Source organism: Centruroides sculpturatus, unplaced genomic scaffold (genome assembly GCF_000671375.1).
Source record: "Centruroides sculpturatus isolate CEXI.00-Female unplaced genomic scaffold, Cexi_2.0 scaffold639, whole genome shotgun sequence".
Lineage (NCBI taxonomy): Eukaryota > Metazoa > Arthropoda > Arachnida > Scorpiones > Buthidae > Centruroides > Centruroides sculpturatus.
In genome coordinates this window covers 142,353-162,482 of record NW_019384778.1, presented here as the reverse complement: position 1 = coordinate 162,482, position 20,130 = coordinate 142,353, and the positions used below count along the sequence as shown (strand labels likewise).

The 20,130-nt window shown below is 29.2% G+C and overlaps 1 protein-coding gene across 1 annotated transcript in view; it reads right to left on the bottom strand.

Moving 5' to 3' along the window:
• Positions 1 to 20,130, bottom strand: part of LOC111629121 — an 87,761-nt gene that overhangs the window by 38,916 nt on the left and 28,715 nt on the right. Inside the window, exons 5-9 of the mRNA XM_023372991.1 lie at positions 15,916 to 16,006; positions 14,632 to 14,726; positions 11,772 to 11,890; positions 7,047 to 7,095; positions 4,561 to 4,660 (exon numbers count right to left, since the gene is read on the bottom strand). Coding sequence (XP_023228759.1) covers positions 4,561 to 4,660; positions 7,047 to 7,095; positions 11,772 to 11,890; positions 14,632 to 14,726; positions 15,916 to 16,006 — 454 coding nt within the window. The remainder of the gene's footprint in view (positions 1 to 4,560; positions 4,661 to 7,046; positions 7,096 to 11,771; positions 11,891 to 14,631; positions 14,727 to 15,915; positions 16,007 to 20,130) is intronic.

Genomic DNA, 20,130 nt, shown 5'->3' with positions numbered 1-20,130 from the left:
TCATTAATTTTAATATACAGTTTTACCAAATTTTTCTTGTTATAAATAGAAATGTTTCTTAGAATTAGTAGTCTTACATTTACAGTACAAAACAGCAATCAGAAATCATTAAATGCAAAGTCACATAGTGCATAATGCACAAACAGCAAGTATTTCCAACTATATTGCTTAACAGTCACATTACTTCAAATGAGCTTGGATAGAAATGAGTGTTTAGTTTTAAACTTATTTTTAATGTTTATAATGACTACAAGATATTATTATGATGCATCATTAAAGTAAACAGTTATTATATATGAGGAAAGACATTGAAACAGAACTACTAAACATTACCTGTTTCATGACATTTGTATTCTTTTCCTAAACTTTTACTACTTAAAAACAATAAAACTGATTAAGAATTTTTTTTATAGAGAGAAAAATTTTAAACAAAATTCATTTACAAATTCATGGTTCATCTTAGAATTGAAATATTTTCATGATTATTAAATCAAAAGAAAATATAGATTACATTTTTCCTATTGACTATTCCTCAAATATATTTTAAAAATTTATGAAATTTAAATGAACGAAATGTAAACAAAGATTTAATTTTTAAATTTCACAGTATTTATAAATCATAAAAATATTTAAGGGCAGCTGATGTAATGACTCAACCATTAGTGTAAAATAATAATAATGTAATTAAAATCATATCTCAAGAATTCATGCTAACTCTATATTCACAGCATTCTGCAAAAACAATACTACAAAGAATGCAACACATCATTTCCAAACTATTTTAATATTATCATAAGCACTTGCTTCCAAACCACTATATGTTTTGGGAATTTATCCCAAATTTTCTAAAAGAATTCAAAATAAATCAACTTCCATTCTTGACAAAATGATATTTTATGCCTAGAAATCTATTAAAGTGAATTTTTCCAAATTATACCAAGGTAGAATATATAACGCTTATGCCACACAATGCTTATGCCACCTATCAATACAGTTATTTCTTTTAGAAGTAAAGGATGTTGTAGATATCTTAAAACTCTCCAATTTCAGTCCTGACTCAACTCTCTTAATTTTATATATAAAACTCAAGCTGATTATGGCAGTAATTTTATCAAGAATTTTTAAAAAATACTTCAATATAGTTTTGTACCAAAACAATGGTATTCATCTAACATTACACAAATAGCCAAAAAAATAAAAACCTGTTGCAATGCTTAAAATTTTTGAAATATCTCTCTTCAATTGAAAACTTGAAATGTTAATTTGAAAATTTACATTCTGATATCATCAAAACTTTTATATATTTAACATTACAGAATACATCAACCATTATAACTTACTTGATACAATGTTTATAATCCTTGAAAATTTTGGAAAAAAAATCAACTTATGCAGCTTACATTGACATAAATCAAGCCTTTGACTCCATACTTTCAAATATACTTTTAGCTATGCTTCAGAACTACAGTAAGACCCTGCTTAATGTGGGGGATACATTCCTAGACGACAAAGTGCTAAATGAAACAGCGTTAAATGAGATCATTTTAACACAGAGTAAATAGGGAAAGGGAAACACGCAACCAAAAATAAGGAGATTTTACTTTAAGTTATTTTTATATTAATTTACATAATAATATATGTTAAATAACACAAACATATGCACACAGAAATGTAAAGTTCATTTTTTGTGATGAAGGTCCTGACTCTTCTGAAATTCTTGTTTTTTGCAATGAAGTCATGTAGTTTCATTTTTCACTTTTTTCTTCTTTCCTTAAGCAAATGTCAATAACAAGAGATTGTATCCAAAATGCCTCCTTTTGCTTTTGCACTCCTTTCAAAATCTGGATCATTCGCTACAATTTGATCAACAATTTCAGTTATCATTACCAAATTTTTACTAAGAAAATCTGTAGAGAAATTCTTTGGGTTCTTTGTTTTCAGAATCACTATTTTCTAGTTCTACATGAGTTCCTTCTTCTGCCAGTTCTTGAAGGTTGTCGTTGGTAAGACTCAACCAGAAACCTGCAGTAACTCATCAATATCCTGCTCGTCTACATCTCCTAGTTCTGATGTATCGATTAGGTTGACAATTTGGTCAACCTAACAATACAGTGACAGGCTCTTCTCATTGAGAATTCTTGTATACCTTCAGCCATAACTTCTTCCACACTTCATTTGTGCATTTATTGGTTAATTCTTGCCAAACAAAGCCGATATTGCTTATGGCATCCATAATATTATATTTTTTCCAAAATTGCACCAAACAAGCATATATTTAAGCTAAAGAAACAGCACTACGACAAACTGCCACCTTTAGCTGATTGGTTCATGTTTGGGAATAATTGTATTATATATGAATCAATGAAATTCTGCAATAATTTGAATATACGTAAATTTGAGCTTTTTTAAGGCTTCCAGCAGACTGCATTATATCAAATCAGCATTAAGCTGGGTCTTACTATATTTTGATATTAATCCAGCTCTTCACTCCTGACTGAACAACTTTTTAACCCAATTATACAATATCAAAGTAAGAAATTTTACTTTTCTTGATTTTCCATGTTTAACTGGTATTCAACAAAGATCAATTCTATGTAAAACTTTCTTTTCTGCATATACTGACAAGTTGTTTATTAATATAAATTATTCCATTATCATCCATGTTGTTAAACCATGACCCACTGTTCTCCAATCCAATCTACACCTCTTCTTCTCTGCCTTTAGTAAAGTTAACCTTAGAATTAATATACAAAATCTGTAATAACGTGTTTTTCTTTACTCAGGAATCTGCCCTACCACCTCTATTTATAAATACTCACAAATTGGAATATGTCAACACACACAACGATCTTGGAATTATTTCTGATATTAAATTAACTTTTAGAAACAGTATAAACAACATAGTAAAATCACTGGCTATCCATCATGGAATATTATGGCATTTTTGTAAAACCATATCCTCTAAATCTGTTTTACAGTTCATATTCTTTGCAAATTTTCAATCCCTCAAACAATTGTCTTTTCATTTGCAGCCCCTTGCAAAAATATTGAGAGAACACAATAAACTTTATCTACTTTTAAATAAGTTTAGTAAGTAACCTATCACAAACCAATAACACAAATGTTGTTAGATTCAGGACTTCCAGATTGCTTCAAATATTTCAATTGTATTCTCTTTTTAAAATATTTTAACAATAATTTCACATGACGTCAGAACATCCACAACACTATGGGTATTTACAGTCCTCATTTTTGTTTGTCATTGTCAAACAGATCTTTCTTTTCTTTTCTTTATTGAATATCAGACAATATGGGCTTGATGGAATGTCTACTTCATAAAAAATTACCTCATTATATAAAAAATGTTGACATACCTGCTTATAACTTTTTGATTAATATTTACTTTCTAATTCTTTATTCATTTTATTATTATTATATTTTTAATTTTTATTCATGCCTTTTTGCTATTTACAATTAAATATTTTTCTATTTACAATATATTACAATTACTCCCTTAATTTATCATATTGCTGAATATGATTTTTTAATAAATATATATAAAATTACACATAAAATACCTTTCCAGTGTGTATGTATTTTATGTATCATGTTATAGCTTTGTTTATTTTCTCTGTTTTATTGTATTTTTAATCTTTTTTTGGCTTGTTGTGTAATGGGGTGAAAATCAACTTACTGATTGCATTTCTAAAATTCAATTTAAAATAAATATCTCAACTAACTTTACATTTAGAATCACTCCTATATGCTGTTTTTAATGAAAGTGAATTAAGGGAAATCCAATGTCAGACAAGATATTCATAAAAAGAAAAAAGAAACAGTATAAAAAAAACTAATAATTAACAAGAGAAGAAACATATCTCAGAGCAATCAGATGCCCTGTTTATTCAGCTACTCAGACTCTAATTTTTAACATTTATATTAATTTACTCATTTACATATTCAACATCTTTGTAATAAAAAAAAATTAAATATCAGTCATTAAAAATTATAAATACAGAAGTGTCTTTATATTTATTGAATATTTTAAATATATTGAATCAAGTTTCAGAGCCATATATTTGTTAACACATTATTGCTATCTATCAAGTTTAAAACTTTATTTTAAATAAAATACATTATTTTCTTTTAACATTATTAATTTAAAATTTTATCATTATAATCCTTATATACATCCGTACAGTAAAAATACAATAGCTGATAAAATTATTTTCAATTTTATTAATGATATGAATTAATGCTTAATTCATATCATATGTAAGAGCTATGTCATCTCAATTATAACACTTTAAAATTATGCCATCATATATTGCTTCAAAAATGAATGTTTTAAAAATTTTTAAATACTATTTATTTACTTTCAAAACTTATGAAAAAATGTGTGTGTGTGAATTTATGATTTAATTTTGTATTTACATAATTATTTTATGTTTTTCCTTAAATTGTACATAGACATTTATTAAATAAATATTTATAACAATATTTAAAAAACTTTCATTAAAAACATTATTTAACCTAATAATATAAACTGTAACTTCTTACCACTTAAATTTCTATCAGTTATACGAAAATGAAGAGGACAGAAGGCTTTTGAAGAAACGATTCTTGCTGTATCTTTTAATTCAGCAAATCTCATTTTTAACTGGAAAAAAAAATCAATTATTTAATTTGTTCATAGGAAAACATAGTTAATATCATTTTTAAAAAGTAATTAAACTGTAAATATGTGTAAAATCCAAACATTTTTTTTACTAAGTTTTGTTCAAATTGCTTTATATTTTGGTCTTATTTAAGAAACAGTACAATGATGATACTGCCTCAGATATCAGTCACAAAAGGTTTTAGAATATGGTTACTATATCTTTTGCTAATTGGATTAATAATTCCTGTATGACCTGGTAATTCTTAGAAAACATTGAATCCACTTTACTATTGTTTAAAGAAAATATATCAGTGTAAAAATAAAAAAAACATGTTACAATTAAATAGCATTTTGTACTGTATTGTGTTATTACTTTAATCATAAAAAGATTTAAAACAAAAGTTACTCTTTGAAGTGATGCATTGTTTGTCTAAGGGAAATATATAACTAATTTTTGATTATGATAAACATTAGATATCAAATTTCAGTCTTTAACATATCAAAATATACCATTAAATACAAAAGTCTCTTTTATTGAAGACAAATGGAAACAAATAATTTCAGATTACACTGATAGATCAGTGTGTTTATCTTTTGTATTAATATAATCAACTAGATTATTTTTTTGCTTCTACACAAATTAACACTATACGAGGTCTGTTCAAAAAATATGCGGACTGATGTTATAAAACAAAATGTACTTTACGTAGAAGTTACATGTCTGGGTCCCCTTCAAAGAAGAAATTTTACTTTTCTTGATTTTCCATGTTTAACTGGTATTCAACAAAGATCAATTCTATGTGAAACTTTCTTTTCTGCATATACTGACAAGTTGTTTATTAATATAAATTATTCCATTATCATCCATGTTGTTAAACCATGACCCACTGTTCTCCAANTTTTTTTGCTTCTACACAAATTAACACTATACGAGGTCTGTTCAAAAAATATGCGGACTGATGTTATAAAACAAAATGTACTTTACGTAGAAGTTACATGTCTGGGTCCCCTTCAAAGTACTCTCCTTCCCAATGCACACACTTATCCCAATGGTGTTTCCACTTGGTATGCGTCTTTTGTAATGTCTTTCAGTGCCTTCATCGCATTTGCCTTAATCTTGGGAATCATCTCAAATCTTCTTCCTTTCAAGGGTGTTTTGAGTTTGGGGAAGAAGAAAAAGTCATTTGGAGGAAGGTCAGGTGAGTAGGGGGTGTGGAAGAACAGTGATCGAGTGTTTGGCCAAAAACTCACGAGTTCTGAGGGCTGAATGAGCTGGAGCATTGTCATGATGGAGAAATCAATTGCCACTCCTCCTCATTTCTGGCCTTTTGCGATGGATTGCGTCCCTCAGACGTTTCAGGACTTCAACATAGTAAGTCTAGTTCACTGTGGAGCCTTGGGGGAGGTACTCGTGGTGAGCAATAATACCCTTAGCATCAAAGAAAACTGTCAGCATCACCTTGACATGGGATCGAACTTGGCGAGCTTTTTTGGGTCTGGGGGATGTTTCACCCACCTACTGGTTGAGCATAGCAAATGTTTCAGTTGCAGATTTTCCAAGTTTAATACAAAATTTCACAGTAAGTCGTTGCTCCATCAGGTCATTCATTCTGAATTCTGACAAACTAAAAAAATCGCACTTCACTAAAAACCATGTAGCTAATCAACAAATAAAGTTATCTGTAATTGGAAAACGGCTTTATCACCAGACGATCTGCACAAACCTAGCGACACCAAGCTGATTCCCCTGGAACAAACTGGAGCAGTGCAATTCAAACAGTCCAGGTATTTTTTGAACAGACCTCGTACTACAAGAAAACTTATTAATACATCACATATAATTCTGTATACTGTACATAAAAATGTAATGCATACAATCTTAAATGTTTGATTTATACAGCTTGTTAAATTTTGAACAATAATTTAATATTTATTATCAATAAAATTGAAAATGTGTTCATTGAACAATGATATAATTACATTATATGAAGAACTGGAATAGAGTAACATACACAAATTATTTTATAAAAAAAAAAGTACTTAAATAAAAAATTGTAAAATATAAAAATTGTCCACACACAGAACAGTTATTTTAGTTTTCACTGAATTAAACAAGTAAACTTTGTTATATGTAGTCAAATATTGCTATTGTATTATCATTGATAAATATTAGTATATTAGATAACTAAAACACTATATTCGTGGATAAAACAATCAAAACATATTAGGTTTTCTAATGATCTAGTGAGATATGAAATAAACTTGTGAAATCACCATATTTCAATATATTGTGGTCACATTGAAAATCTTATGTCAACAAACAAATAGTTTCAAGTAATTTCATTTATTATTAGTAATAGTAACATATCAGAAAAGTGATACTTACCATATGATCAACTCTTGGTCCAAATGCAAAATTATTTACAAAAATTAATCTAGGAAAAAAACACATATATGTATATTAAAACAGTAGTTTAAAACAAAACAACTGTAAAATAACTACATACAGAAACGATAAAAATATATATGTACTTTTATAATATCAATAATTAATTTAATTATTATAATTATTCTGTTAGTCATTTCTCTGCAAAAATACCATTATCAAATAAATTTTGTATCATCAATACCAACTGAATTTAGAAACAAAAGAATCATTCAATGACAACACTTGTAAAAAAACCAACTTTTTAACATAAAAAAAATGAACATTTCATAATTGGAGTTGGAGTATGGTTTAAAAATGCATGTGTATATAACATACACACAAATATATATATATATTATGGGGGTAAAACAAAAAAAATTCATTAAGAATTATTTTTGTGTATTATTTTAACAACAACAAATTCATATTAATTATATGCATTGTGAAAATCATATTTTATTTAAATAAATAATATCTGGTCTCTATTTTCATTCATCTACCTAATTCTGTTCTTGAGATAACGTAAAAATTTTGAGTTGAAATCATGTAACTTCTGGTCCAGAGTAGAAGTTCTTATATAGTTAATTGGGATTTTCAGCTCCCAAGCTTACCACATCTGGTCTTGATTTTCCTCTATCTAATTACAAGAACAAAGCTAGAGATTAACCTATCACGTGTTGAATATTTTCTCTGTTGCGTGTCACTCCACATTGAATTTTTTTTTATGTTAAGCCTAACTTTTATCGTTCCAAATTACTTTGTATTTTGCACACACAAAATAGACATATTAATAAATGTAAAAATGAAAAATTTTATTTCAGAAGTTAATACTTGTATGATAAATCTCAAAGCAAGGAACAACACATAGTGGAATGGAACATTGTTCACACTGGTAATGTGATTCTACTACTTGCTTTTTATTTGCTGAACAGACTTTACAAACACTGATTGGATGGTTTTTTCCCTGTTGATATGCAGCTAGGAAAATGCCATTCGGATAAACACAACTGATTATCATGTGATGGTCAACCATGGCGAGTTACACGTCTGCCTGTGTGAAACTTTTCCATTACTTCTCTAACAACCATACGAAAATCAAGAAATGACATCTGTTTTTTTCATTAGTTATCAATACAAAACAAGCATTATACAGTATAATATCCAACATGTGAAAAAACACCTTTTTTATACCATTTTACAGTTTTTCTCATACATGGATAATTGTGTATCACTCCATCACACAGATCAATTCCATCCATATTACGATTATAGTCTAAAATACAATTCGGCTTCATAATTATTTCTCCTGATCTGTTATGTTTACCAGAATCTGAGAATTCATTATTACTCATTGTACTTAGAATCGACACATTCCTCTTATCTCTCCAACAAAATACAGACAAACCATCTTTCTGACATGTCATAAATTCACCTTCCTTCAATTTACAATCAGGAAAATTGCATGGCATTCCAATTCGATTTTTTTTCATGGTTCCACATACATATGTTCGTTTATTGAGAAGTGTTTTTGCTAATGTCAGTGAGATGAAAAACCTGTCTAAAAAAACCTTGTAATTTTCACCAAGCAACAGTTCTAATAATGTAAGAACAACTTTCTCACCTTGCCCATCTTCAAAACTGCCATATTCTGTTGTAGCTCCTGTGTAAACTAAAATTCCCAAACATATCCTGTTTATGACTCACAAATTTCAAAGCTTTTTACCCCAAAATGAGCACACTTGCTAGGTATATATTACCTAAATCCCAGTCTATCTTTCCATAACACAAGACTTTCATATACACACACACACTTTCATCTGGGATGTAAGCACATTTGAATCTGTGGTGAAAATGATCAATAACATTGCTTAATTTATGCAATTTATCATCACCATCTGACGCTTGATCATTGTCTGTAAAATGCAGACATGACAATAAAAACAGAAATTGGTTGCTTGACATCGCACTCAAAACAATGGTGTAGAAAAAAATCTTCATTTAAAATACATACTTAGGCGAGGTTTTCTAACAATACTTGTAATCATAGTAAGTCCTAAAAATTCTCTAATCTCTGGATTTGTTGTAAGGTGTGTCGCAAAGTTTAGGTCCACTCCATTCAGTTAAGCAAACACAACACAAATACATCTAAAGAAACAAATACATACATTTATTTGTTTACGTACCAGAAACATGTAAAAATATATGACACCATTAAACTAGCATATTATTAGATGACTGCAAATGTATAAACATGCAAAGTGAGATAATCCATGTGCTGCAAAAGTTTAGTTCCACCACATCCCCAGGAGAAAGAATGGTATGACCTGCAAGTTAAACTTTACAAACTATTTCATGCGTGTCAAGAGTGAAATTGCAACTTTGAGTTGTGTGATTTCTTTGATATAATGTTTATGGAAACATGGGCCATGGCAAGATGTTATCTGCCTATGAGATGGGCAAGATTGGTGTGTTAAAGCAGCAAGGGCTGTCCAACAGGGCCATAGCAAACAGGATTAATCAGTCACATAATGTGGTGAACAATTATGTAACCAAGAGGAGTACAACCAAAAACCCCTTTCAGGATGTCCATGGGCACTCAGTGAACATCAACTTTGACAGGTCATAAACACCCTAAAACAACCAGGATCATCACTTTGACAGTTGGCACATGATCCAATGTTTAATGTTAATAAGTCAACCCTATGAAGAGTTGTAAGATGCAACAGAAGACTGCTGTACAAGAAGAAATGTCAGCCCAAATTAACATCAGCCAATAAGATAGCACAAATAAAATGAACTAGAGAACATTTAAGTTGGAGTACAGAATGGAGATGAGTAGTATTCAGCGACAAAAAAAATTTAATTTAGACTGCCCTGATGGCTGGTGCTACTACTTGCATGACATCAGAGAGGATAAGAAGATCTTTTCCAAATGCCAAATGGGAAGAGGATCAGTAATAGTCTGGGCTGGATTCGAATACAACAAGAAGACAAACATTTCATTTCCAAGTGGACATATGAAGTCCAGAGACTACCAGGAACTATTGGATGTGCACCACATGGCATTTAGAGAGAGGGTTGGAGGACCTTTCTGGACATTCCAACAGGAAAACGCACCAATCCATGTAGCACACACTACAGGGGAGTGGTCCTTAGACAATGGTGTACATGTAATGGAGTGGCCTGCTAATTCCCAACCTTAACCCCATGGAGAACCCCTGAGGAATCATCGCTAGGAACATGTACGCCAACAAACATCAGTTTTTAACTGTTGCTGAACTGCAGACAGCCATTACCTCTGCATGGGATGAAATAAGTCAAGATGTGCTCCAGCTACTTGTAGATAGCATGCCTTATTGTGTTTTTGACATTGGGGTGCAAAAAGGGGAGTTTGAGACAATAATGTGTAATTCCACACAATGAACTAAACTTTTGCAACATATGGATTATCTCACTGTGTTTGTTTATACATTTACAGTTGTCTAATATGCTAGTTTAATGATGATGTATTATTTTTACATGTTTCTGCTACCTACATAAATAAATGTGTGTTGGTTTCTTTAGATGTGCTTGTGTTGTGTTTTCTTAACTGAATGGAGTGGACCTAAACTTTTGCAACACACTTTAGGTTTCCAATGTTTTATGTGACTGTTTTCATGTAAATCATCACATTTCATCAAAGTATCACCATACCTGTTCATTTCATGAACAATCTTGTCTACAAGTTCATCAAAAAATAAATTGGAGCAGTCAAATAGTGTAGCATCACTTTGTAACTTACATTGTATTGATGCTTGTTCTATGAAACTGTTCACTTGAGGGCTTGCAAAGTTCATATGAATCCAACCATCATCATTACTAAAATGCAAACATTTTGCACTATCATTTCCACAAGCACAACTACTTGATCGGCCTCTGTTTCCACTTGTAGATGGCATTTCATGATCAATATCACTACTACTATCACTCACATTCTCACTTTGTAAAAATTCATCATTACTGTCTGATATTTGATACTCACCGGAACCTAAATTAAACAAATACTTGATCATTTCTGATTTATTCAGAGCACTATTTCTCCCAGCTGTTGCCATGTTGAAAGAGTCTAAGTAATGGTCTACTTTCCTTTATTATTTCTTCTGAACATCTACTCCTATTATTGTAATATTCTGCTGTGCAAAAACTAGATAACATAACAATTCTTGTGATATGAGTCACTAATTTCAGAATTCCGTACAAGAAGCGCCATCTGATGTTAAAAAAATGTTCCTAAGCAAAAACGAGATATCTCGGGTCCACCGGTTAAGGTCAGTAGGTAGCAACCCGAGATATGTCAAGAATAATACAGGACAGGTTAATGAAGGACAGATGAACAACAGACAATAATGGGAATGTATAGGTCTGCAAATGAAAATTGCAGCCCAATCACAAAAACAGAATAAAATAATAATAAACTGAAATTGTAAAATAAAATATCTAATTTGCTTACAAGTTGTAATATTTTATTAATAAAAATCTGTAAACAACTTAAATTTCAAAACAAAATGTTTATATATAATATATATATATAAAACAGAGAAAACAGTTTTTAAAAATTTTACATTACTATAAATAAAGTTTACTATAAAAATTTAACTTATAAGAAAAATCTATAATAATATTGAAAAGACTAAACACACTTACGAAGAATTCATTATTACTTCTTTATATTTATCTTCCAGAAAATCACCTTTAATAAGCTTGTACTCTCCATGTATTTTCCCATACCATTTCATCCAAAACCTAAAATGTGTATTCATTGTCTAAACAGAAATATAAATATATTTTAATAATTTCAAAACTTTGAGATTATTCACATATGTTCAGATTATCAAATTTTTAATATATTTAATTTTTATAACTAGCATGAAGCATCTTCTAAATATAATAAGATTCTGTTTTGAACACTTGGCTTTAAATTATTTGACCACAAGTTAAAAATACCATTATACCAGAAACTATTCACTAATTCAACTGAAAATTGTCAACATTATTCACTTTTACTCTAATTTACAAGTAAAGTATCATATTATATGATTTATTGAAAAGTATTGCTAGTGTCATTTATCAGAAACTAATTATTATAAAACCATAGATCTCCATTTCACAAATTACATAATCATTCCATAAACACTTGTTTCAATAAGCTGGATTTAAAAGGACAGTTACATCGAATAATACAATACCAAAAAGAATAATTTCTTAATTAAAACATTTTCAATATTTATTTGCATTATTTTATGTTAATGAGATTTGAAAAATCAAACTTCAATTAAAATAAAAAGCTAAAGAAAACTTGAAAAACGCTTTTTATAAAGACATTACTAGTATAAAACTAGATATTCTAATAGAATTAAACAGAAGAAATATTATAAATTTTAATTCACCAAATACAGTTTTGAGAATGTAATAGAGGAAAGGAAATTTTTATTATTGTCACCAAAAGATTATTTTTGAATTAAAACTGCCCTATCTGCAATTTGATTCAATTACCATGTAAAGTTGATTTCTTTTTATTTTGTAAACAAATAATTTTCTATTTATCTTGTTGCATGTTCATTTGAGTTCTGTATTGTCCTTTCATCATATTCTTTATTCTCCCTGGTTATTTAATTTACATCAGATACTAAAATTTCTCTCATGACAGGTTTTGAATATCTTCTTTTAATAAGACATTTTTAAAAATTAAAAATAGTTTAAAATTTATAATTTTCAAAAACTCAAAACCTATTACATTATGTAATAAGTTTCAAAATTATTAGAATAAATAAGGTGTTTTAATTTATATCTGTAATTAATATTAATAATATTTGAAATTAATCACTTTCTATATATTTCTATACAATTAGTTAATTTATAAAATTAAGATTATTAGTGTTTTAAAACAACTCTTAAAATTACTATGTAATATAAATAGGCTTAAGTTTAGAAAGAGGAAGAAACTTCTGATCAAATACTTGGCCATAATGATATTCTTTTAAAATAAATATGCATTAAATTCACACAATATTCATAAATAAAAAAATCTTTAGAATTAAATATTTTTCTGTAATTAAATAATACTACAGATGCATGCAAACAATGTAAAATATTAAAAATTTGTTTAAAAAATAAAATATTTAATTACTATATTTTTCATCTTCTTACATAAATGTAAATTAAAGGTGAAATGTTAATTACAATAGAGCATCATAGCTCCAAAAGCCGATCAACCAAAACGTTGGTTAACTGAAAGTGTTCCAGTTGGCAAATTTAAATTTCCACTAGTGCTGTGGTGCTGCAACCTTTGGCTATGTCTTGGGCTACTACAATATTTTTTTTGGTTGTATGTGTGTTTTATATGGCAGCACTGGCACTTTTGTGTGGTGTTTTTCTGAGGACTGTGTGTTGTGATTTGTGTAATGCTAAATTGAATGTTTTTGATACTAGATTAACTTCTAACTATAATTTTTTTTTATTTTTATATTTTTCAATATATTTATTTTGTTTGTACAACATAAGGAAATAATTTTTAATGATACAATAGCCACAATTATTATTATAAAAATTTTTGTTAGGCTTAACATCGATGAAAAGTCAACACAAAGTGACCTGCAACAGAAAAATTTCAACATGGGATAGGTTAATATATTTTTTTATACATAATCGGTTATCCAAAGATTAAGTTATCCAAACAACCCCAGTCCCCAATTGATTCGGATAAACAACGCTCTACTGTATTATTTATTGATGCATTCTGACAACTGTAAAATAGACTAATAATTTAATATATGATTCATCCAAATATAATTTTTTCTTTAGATTTTGTGTGTGTAGAATTTGAAAAAATATCTAAATATACAGTAGAGCCTCGATTATCCGACCACCTATCAACCAACCCCTCGGTTAACCAACCGTCCTAGTCGGCAAATTTCAAATGATGTGGCGCTACAATATTTGGCTATGTCTTGGCTACTTTAATATTATTTTTACGTGTTTTAGTTGGCAACACTGGATCGACCATAAATGGGAGCCAGTATTTAAATGAGGCTCAACTTTCTAATTTTTTACGATACAATAGCAATGATTATTATTTTAAAAAATTTTTGTTAGGCTTAACATCGATGAAAATTCAACACAAAGTAGGTTAATAGTGATATACTAATATACTAATTACATGGGATATAATAATATACTACACTAATAATAGATTTTTTTCATACTTTTCGGTTATCCGCCCTTTCAATTATCCGACCAACCCCAGTCCCCAATTAGGTTGGATAATCGAGGCTCTACTGTATAATAAACTAAAAATCATTATTTTAATAACGCTCATTAACATTCCATATTTGTGTTACTTTGGCATATTCAAATCAATATTAAACATTTGAAGATAAATTAACTGAATATTAAATCAAGTTATCTTAAGTTTAACTTAACCTCTCAACTTATATATCTACATCAATATTATTAATTTATAAAATCATATGATAAATTATAGTACTTTGTTAATTTTTCCTCTTACCTCAGCATATTTTGCTGGTACATCAGATTTTTCTATACCAACACACAATTTACATGATGTTGCTGCTGCCATTTGTAATACTACTTGCCCAACTCCTTAAAGAAGGGAGGAGTTAAAAACAAACAATTAATGAAAATGTTTATATTTTTGTAAATGTATTTTTATGCACTTACTAGAAAAATAATTTTAAAACCACTTTGCATTTATATAGAGAGAAAATATATTAATACAAAGCTAAAATTAGCAATATTTGCTGGATATAATCAGTCACTTTATAACCACTTAAAAGAAGTTTTTTGGACAAATAAACTGAAATTTTATGTCCTTCAAATCTGATGTTCACCCGAGTTCAAGAATTACTCAGATGATTAATTCTCAGATATTTTATTTAAATGCAATTTGGATCTGAATTCTCACCGATCCCTCTTCAATAAAGGTACAGTCTGTGACAGAGCCTACACCGATATTTCAGACTCTTCAAAATCAATATATTGTTAAAAACTTAACAAATTTTGAAATTTCAATATTTATTGCTTTTAGAACTTGCTTTTCTTTTCTATTAATAACTCATACAATTTTCTGGGCCTAAAAATCTCTCTCTATTATAAAATTAATTTTAAGACATTATTTACAATTTTCTTTTGTAGTTTTCTTTTAGAAAATTTATATTATTACATATAAATTTACTTTTTACAAGTTGCACTATTTTATAATAAAACTTCTACAAAATAAGTTTATAATTAACTTTTTAAATCATAATCATATAATATGACATTATATAGAAGATATTTTTATTAGCAAAATAAAAAAAGAAAAGAAAAACAAGAAAATGTTAGAAAATACAGCTGATTTTATATTTATTGTTTTTGAAACAGAAAAGCCACATTCTATTTAAAAAGATATAAATAATGAAAAATACTTAAATGTCTATATCATATTGTCAGTTAAACTGACAGTAAACAATTTCATTGTAAAAATTGATAGTATTTGTTTTATTACTTTCCATAAAAAATATAATAATAAATATATAAACAATAAATAAACAATAATTAATTTAAAATGAATTGGTTTGTTACTCTTCCTCAAAACTTTCATAAATTTAAATATTTAATTATATTTAAAATAATAATATGAGAGCTTTTAGAATATGAAATAAATTTGATAAAGTCTATTGTAATAGAATTTCAGCAATAAATTTTAAAATATAATTCATACCTTACAACTAAACCATATTGATATATTTTAAAAATGTTAATATAGTCATAATTAAAATAAAGTACTTACCACTTCCAAGGTCTATGAATACATCATCATCGTCAATTTCAAATTCGTTTATCATCTGTGCTATAAATTCATATGATGTTTCTCCATAAACCTAAGACAGAAAAACCAATATTCTAGTGTAAATTTCAATTTTCATACAAAACTCTAAAGCAGAGAATTAAAAAACAAACCTGCAATAATTTTTAAAGCTAAATACTTTTAAATTTCAGATTTTTTTAATTGTTAATTAAACTTTAAAATTTTGTTTTTGACATTAATTTCATAATGTATATGCTAATTTCTTGTGATTGGTAAAATGTCAGATTAATGACATATTGCATTGATCAGACTTAAAATTCTGATCTCCAAGACATCATTGGAAACTAAAAAATTTTGTCTGACAATCAAAAATCATCACTAAAAACTTAAAACTAATTAATTACCAATTCACTTCTTCATCTCAGAAAAAAACATTGGTAAAATGCACTTAATACATTAGGAATGCCATGCAATTATTGCATGAAATGACTATCTATAATTCAAATTTACTCAGAAATTTAATTTGTGACAGTTTTTCCATCTTTACATTTTATTAAAAAAAATACCCATTCAGTTTGCTCTGGTTGCTAACTGGACTATTGTAACAGACTGTTTAATCACTTAACCTTTCAACAGTGGAATAGTCAGGTATGGTAAAATTTAGGCAAAATTTTTAGAGTATTTTTTCATGCATTATTTCTCATTACTGTTTCAAAAAAAAATTTTGTCAACAGTTATGTCTAGTAAAGAAAAGTCTTTTTTTATTGTTACATAATTCATTTTTCATGTGAATTTTTTTTTGTGGTAGTTTTAGGCTAGTTTTTGGCGATACCCCTCAAAAGAATTTGACGATTATAGTCGTCCCTCACCACTGCCACACGATCACCTTTAATGACTATAGTCGTTGCTCACTGCTAAGTGGTTAATTAAGTTGAATATGAAATGCCATCCATATTTTAAATAAATTTCAGTAGAAAATTATAATATTTTCATTGTTTTATATTCAAAGTAATATTTTTTAACTTAACAATTGAATAATTTAAAGTTTCAAGTTTATGTATTTTTTTTATTGTTTTAAAAATTGAACTGCTGGCAGATGGCTGATTATCTAACATAGTTGGTCTGTTATATGTAAGTTATGTTTAAAGTAATTAAATTAAATGTAACTAAGATTATTTTATTTTTGTTTATTATTCTTAATTTAGTCTTAGAACACATCCACAAATTTGCTATTCACTGAATGCCAAGAAAACATTTAATGAATATCAAGCAGTGTGGGATGGTTTATTCGTGATGAATATTCAGTATTTGTTGTTTCACAATTCTTGTCATTAAATTGTACTGAATTTAAGAAGATAAATATTCACCTGCACACATTTGTGTTGTCCATCCACAGAGTTGTGCTTGCATTTGTGTGTATCTTCTTATTTTTGGTCATCAGTATTGCTATTTTATTCTTTTTTAAACTAGATCTAGTCTTTATTTTTCAGTTTAGCTTATTTTTCAATTTGGTTTTATTGTGTTGTTTTAAAAAACATTGTTTTTAAGCTGCAATTTTAAAAAATTGTAGACTGATAAATTTCCACTGTTGTCCGTCTATCTTTCCTTAATATCAAGAATCGAGTTACATAAATGAAAGACAAGACCAGTTATGGTAACCTTAGGAACAATAGGCCCCGATTAACTATATATAAACTTCCAATGCAAACCAAAGTCATGTTATTTCAATTCAAAAATTTCCCCTGAAAGCAGTTAATAGATGACCAGCAATACTCTATTGTTAAAGGAAAGTGTGATGTACAGGGGAAAGACACTAATAATAATTTGAGGTAAAGAACATATATTTTAAATTAAATAAATTAAAAATATATTAAAAATTTCAACCAGGCATTGTGACAATGTCACAATAAATAATCACTCATTCACATTTATATTTTTCTGGTTTAAAATAATGCCATCCACCATTTACATTTAGACTTTTTTCATTAATAGAGTGAACTACTCATAACTATAAAAACAGTGACACAAATTATTGTTTAAAAATTGAATTGTCCATTTTCTAGATCTCAGATGAACACTCATCATTCCCATGCTCAGCAAATAATCAAATATTGTGTGTGTGTGTGTGTGTGTGTGTGTGTAGAGTGAAACAGTTCAATGAATAGTTTGGTCAAAGGCAAATATTCAACATTCAGCAAATAGCTAATGTGCCCTTAGGCATAATATTAAACCTGACTATGCATCAATGTTAATAACGCTTTTCTGCAAATATGGGTGTAATATTCAAAAATATTTTTTTTTTGATAAAATCTAAGATTTCTTCATGTCATTCTTTTGAAGAAAAAGTAAGATGGCTAGGCTGTAAGACAGAGTGGTGGCAATAAATTTGCTTCTGATAAGTAACAGTTGAATAATTATCTATAAATATACACTCATGTTTGTGAAAATTGCAACACCATGAAGGAATTGTGCAAATTGAACCAAACTTACAATAAATGTAAAGCAAGGTAAGACATGCAAATGAATAGAAATACAAAGTGATTGCACAAGCGTGGAATGAGAATCAGCTCCTTATCAGCCACTTATTCCAGGTATATAGAGAACTGTAAAGATGCATTAAAGTCAATTTATCTTCCTCTGTCTGTAGTAAACATTTCATTGGTGGTCAATATGCCTTGTCAAAAGCTGAGGAAGCCATACCAACAACTAACAGAGTTTGTACGAGGCCACATCATTGGTATGCAAGAGGGTGGATTTTCATATTGAGAAATTGCAGGCTGCACGCAGTGTAATGCCACAACAGTGATGCATGTTTGGAAGAAATGAACAGAGGAGAACCAAATAAGGCAAAAACCTGGCAGTGGGGCAAGCAATAGCACAATACTACGGGACGACAGACACCTAATCCACATGGCTGTGATGGACCGTACAGCGTCCTCTCATGTGTTAGCATAACGTTGGAGTACGGCTACAGGTGTTTTGTTGTATAGCTCCACGGTTCGTCACTGTTTGCTGCAGCATGAACTGTGTGAAAGGGTTCCTCTAAGCAGGATTCCCCACTTGCTGATTGGCAGACACCTTTGATTTCAATGGGCTCAGCAACACAGTGCATGGTGTGCCCAGTGGCAACAAGTTGTTTTTTCCGACAAATCTTGCTACAATCTGCAGTACAATGATGGAAGAGTACACGTCAGACATTACAGAGAGAAACATCTGCTCTCACAATATGTTATCCAGCGTCATACCGCATAAACGCCTGGCATCATGGTGTGGGGAGCTATTAGGTATAATTGTCAATCCCATCTAGTGCACATTGCGGGCAACCTCAACAGTAATCGCTACATATGGGAAATTGTGGAGCCAGAGGTCCTCCCCCTTCTTTGATGCATTCTGGGTGCTGTATTTCAGCAGGATAATGCCCACGCACATATTTCTCAGACTGCACAAGCCTTCTTCAGTGCACAACAGGCTTTGCTTCTTCCATGGCCTGCTTATTCCCCGGATATGTCACCCATCGAGTATATCTGGAATTTCATTAGTCAGTGACTTGACGTACAGCTGGTGGAGCACAGAATAAGACTGAACTTTGGCATCAAGTCAAAGCCATCTGGAATGCCATTCCTCAGGATTACATTCAGAACTTGTATGATTCAATGCCACGATGTGTACAGGCTTTCATCGCTCAGTGTGGCGGACGCACAAAAAACTGATTTCCGGCAATCTTTTTGTTTTTTTGTCTTGTAAATTTGATCATTTATTTGTACNAGAGTTTTATGGTTTCTGAAATGTTTAAATTGTCAACATCACTACTATTTACAACATAGACATGCTTGACAAAGGGATGATTCATATTCTGAATGGAATATTTACTGCTTAAAAAGAAACAAATCAAAACTGGAAAAGTGTAGATATAAATCACCTCAGTAACCTTAGTTTTATAACAGTAATATCTTAAAAACAATGAATGTTTTTGAACAACTTGACTGGAATAAAACTAAGGTTACTGAGGTGATTTATACCTGAGTGGGATGAAGTGGGACAACACAAAATTTCATAATGCTATTCAGAACAGTGTACAATTTAAAACTTATGAATTGTTTAGTTCTGGTATTTTCCTTTTAACATTTTTGAAACATGATTGACCATGGGTAACTGAAACCACAGATAAGGGAGCAACTGTATATAAAAAAAACATAT